The sequence below is a fragment of the Musa acuminata genome, chromosome BXJ1-6 (assembly GCF_036884655.1).
Source record: "Musa acuminata AAA Group cultivar baxijiao chromosome BXJ1-6, Cavendish_Baxijiao_AAA, whole genome shotgun sequence".
Classification (NCBI taxonomy): domain Eukaryota; kingdom Viridiplantae; phylum Streptophyta; class Magnoliopsida; order Zingiberales; family Musaceae; genus Musa; species Musa acuminata.
The window spans coordinates 46,187,433-46,191,536 of record NC_088332.1 but is presented as its reverse complement, the minus strand read 5'-3'; the positions used below and the strand labels follow the sequence as shown (position 1 = coordinate 46,191,536).

General features: G+C 39.1%; 1 protein-coding gene across 2 annotated transcripts; it reads left to right on the top strand.

The window, feature by feature from the left end:
• The first annotated feature begins 532 nt into the window (after positions 1-532).
• LOC135677377 (uncharacterized) lies at positions 533-3,889 on the top strand. Of its 2 annotated transcripts, XR_010514676.1 has the most exons (6): positions 533-822; positions 2,040-2,076; positions 2,158-2,279; positions 2,377-2,440; positions 3,488-3,709; positions 3,807-3,889. XR_010514676.1 is itself a non-coding variant. In XM_065189653.1 (5 exons), exons 1-4 carry the CDS (start codon positions 595-597, stop codon positions 2,437-2,439), a joined length of 450 nt encoding a protein of 149 aa, XP_065045725.1. In that variant the 5' UTR covers positions 533-594; the 3' UTR covers position 2,440; positions 3,488-3,889. The 2 variants fall into 2 exon arrangements, 1 of the variants encoding a protein (XP_065045725.1); XM_065189653.1 differs by having other exon boundaries at positions 3,488-3,889.
• The last annotated feature ends 215 nt before the right edge of the window (positions 3,890-4,104 follow it).

Here is a 4,104-nt window from a genome sequence, read left to right as displayed (position 1 = left end):
TATTTATACAAACAAAGATTACAAAATTGGGAAAGTTCACAAAATTTTGACTATCAAGAATAAATGTAAAACATACATTCCAATAATACCGTGTTACTATGATTGAGAGAATTAGTCTTTATAATATCCTCTTTTTCTTAATATCGAATATGCTATGCAAGTTATTGCTCTCGTAGATGATGTCGATCTTGGACTGAAGTAGAAAAAATCATTGGGAAGAAAAATGATTGGGGCTTAGCAAATGAGGGTAACTTGGACATCAATCAAGAAAGTGGGGATAACAAAAATTTTATGAATAATTGAGACTTTTACATTGAAAGATCGACTATTTATCATGAAAAATGAATAAATTCTATAAACGACAATAACTAACACCTTCATTCCTAATAGCCTTTTCTACTACGAGACACAGGGAATGAGGAATGGGCGTTGATTCGAACCGGGTCCATAATCGGATCGGGTCTACTTAGATCCTACCCGATCCATCCATTGAAAAGAAGTCCACTAAGGGGATAAGATGAGCCGTGTAGTAGGAAGCGCTCTCTCCCCCCTCTCTTCTTCCTCTCGTCTCCTCGTAAACACAACGAAAACGTGATGGCTTCGACGACGTCGCTTTTCCTTTCCTTCTCTTCTCTCTCCAACCGACCCAAAATTGCGCAACTCCGAACCCTAATCCCATCGCTGAGAAATCCAAGCCTCCATCCTCCAAGACTGAAGGCGTTCGGCCGAAGATGGCGCTCCTTGACGATCTCCGCAGCTCTCCCTCCTCTCGATCTGACGGAGGAGAACATCCGGCAGGTCCTAATTGACGCCAGGTCGGAGGCAAGTGCCGCTTTCTTTTAGTAATCTAAAGCAGGAAGAAAGAAAAATCATTTCTTTCTAGGTTTTTGCAGATTGTTTATGTGGTGCTAATGCCGAATTTCTTTAACTGATGGATCGAATTGTTCCTTTTTTAAAGAAATCCAAAGCAAAATGTATCACATTTTGAAAATCTGGACCGGGTTTATTTAGGGAAATGAGAATTCATGAGAGATGATTATCTTCTTTTATTACTGAGTTGAGCATGACTCACGTAGTGATGCGTTGCTTAGGGAATGCTGGTAGTCTTGTCTTTGGCAGGGGAAATCTTCTTCGCCAATAGCAGCTCGTCACATGGCAGTACAGTCAACGGTGAGGAGCAGGATCTGCCGAATGATCGGGCCAAGTGGACCTTAGTCCAGAGAGATGGTTAGGGAATGTTCCGTCACCGAACATTCTGTGAACTATTCCTCTTTTTAAGCTGCCTTTGACACAATAATCGAGATTAGTTATTCTTTACTAAATTTACTCTACGTACTGACTTAAGCATCGGATAGATCAGATTGGAAAATTCATTTGGCCTTAATCTTCATTTAGGCCATCCTTGGAGTGCATACCCGAGTCTTCCTCAACCTCCCAAGGAGTGCTCGAGCCACCTTATCCATCTTGTGCATATAGTAGCCACTGGCCCCCTTGCACAGTCAGAAGCAAGCAAGGAATAACTTGCAGATCAAGGTTATGCTGGCATGGTACTTGACTCACTCCTTTTACTTGACTCAGTCCAAAAAGGCGACAAGGGAATGCTTCATCCAAGAACATTCCTTGGAATATTCCTCCTTTTTAACCCACTATAAAAAGCTACCTTTGGCACAATAATAGCGGTCAGTTATTTTTTACTAAATTTACTCTAGTCTTGTTGAGACTGACTTGAGTGTCAGAGAGATTAGGTCGAGAAACCCATCTAGCGTCGATCTTCGTGCAGATCATCCTTGGAGCATACACCCGAGTCTTCCTCAGCCTCCCAAGGAGTGCTCAAGCCACCTCATCCCTCTTGCCCACATGGGCCCGAACCGCATCGGGTTGATTAAGACATCACTGACTTTTTCCCTAACAATCTTGTCATGATATTTTGTCATGTTAGATATAATTTGGATTTCTAAGTGAATTTGTTTTGACATGACAAGTAGTGATAAATTCAAATGTATATATACTAACATTTTTCTTCTTTTAACATGATTCAGTTTGCACAGCTCTTTGACACGTCAGTTGGCATAACAGGTGAGCTAAATAATTGAAAGTTAAGTGTATTCTGTTGGTGTTCTTTATATATAGTTGGAGTGACTCTTAAATGTATATCAGGTCAGGTGGATCTTGCTGAACTGGATGGTCCTTTTGTGAAGATTAGACTGAAGGGTCGATTTTGGCACATGCGAAACACAGTTTTAGAACGGATCAGTAATTATCTTAAGAATCGAATCCCTGTAAGTTACCTTATAATTTATGTGTCCATCTGGCAGCTATATATTTTTCTTTGAACTAGATATTAAAATGACAACGACTCATGGTTGGTTCTAATAGGAAATTCTTGAGGTGGATATTGAAGATGAGAAACAGTTAGATGACAGCCCGGAAAACTTTTGAGGTACTTAATTCTTTTTGACAACTCTCATCATATCTACAAACAGTTTAGTCTGTCCAGTTGGGAATAAATTAGTAACTATAATGGTATAAATCCCTGCTATCACTCCAAAGACAACTGAAAACCCATCTGGCATTGCATTGGTCAACAAATTGATCAACACTGCAGAACTTGATAAATCTCACTTTTTAGGAGATACCAGTAGACATTTAGACATAGTTCGTTCCATTAAAAGTGAAAATTAGTTTGTAGCTTTTACTAGGAAAGAAAGTCGAGTACCCAGAAGATCCAGTTCCAATGAGTTTGGTTATTGGTGGTATAGTGGAAACAAATTGGACTCCATTTGTTGTATTGGTTTAGGTAGACCTGAATTGCAAGTAATTTATCAGATTAAATACATAGGTTAGCTCGGATCTAGAATCCTCTGGTTGAATTGGGTTATGTAAGGAAAAGTTTGATTGATTTAAACGTGTGAAACCAAATTATCTTAAGTTGTCTTTGAAAAAGATCATATCGATACAATAAACACGCACCCTTAGTTGGAGTTATTTAGTTAATTCTTGAAAGTGGGTTCTTTTGGAACTTATGTCGTGACACAGCCCCATTATCCAGAGTGCCAACACTTGTTTTGCCCACTTGTAATCAAAGTGCTGTTTGGGCAACCCACTGCCAGCAAAGCAAATTGCCTGTGTTAGAATTTTTCCAGTTATCGTCAAGAATTTAAATCCTCACCAATTATACTTTTTCATCCCTTGACCGATAGATAATATAAGGATCACGCTGACCTTACACTGTGATTGCAGAGACAGTAGTTGATTGTTTGTATTAGAATTATAATTTGATAGTTTTGATTGAACCTGCCACGAGATTGACTCTTGAAATCTTTTATCGAACTCTCTTTTTGAAGTCAGTCTGAGCTTATGTTTCTCACACCACATGGTTTGTTCCTTGTTGCTATTATGTTCTCATTTTAAGACTAATTCTTACTTCTTATTCAATTTATTACTTCTCTCATTTGATATGGAGTGGATCATTCAACTTTCGCTGCAGTTGATCGTTGGTGGAGAAACTTATGAACACCTGGTACATAATCAGCTTAACGAGACGCATGGTGTTCAAGTCCGTGAATACCAGTAATATCCACTTTTATATGTCTGAGATCCACATCTATTAACTGAGCGATCAACTCTTCGACACGCTGCTCTACAATGTTAGGACATCCTCTTGGAGTGTAAACAGTTCCTTGAGGCTGCAAATGTTTGCGATGTTGAGGTGTGTTGTATAGAATTGTGATTCAAGTATCCAAATCTATGTGTAAATGATGTTTTCTTTTGTTCATCAAACCTTTGATTCAGACTTTTGTTTCTAGAGATACGCTGGTGATGTAGGAATTGTTTTGCTCCATCAGTGAAGTAGAATGTTGAAGATATCCCACGATTTTGTTTACTCGAAGTACAGTGTCCAATGTGCTCTGTTTTCTTGGAATGAAGTCTTCATAACGTGGAAATTGAAGTATGAAGACACGCTGGTGAGTTTACCAGACATAAGCTGCATGAAAAGAGGACTTGCAATATTATTCGAACTGAACTGTTTATCCTCAAATACGGTGAGCAGATATCGGGGTCCGAATATTCGGGAGTGGGTTTACCGTACATCGGTCGAAGAAT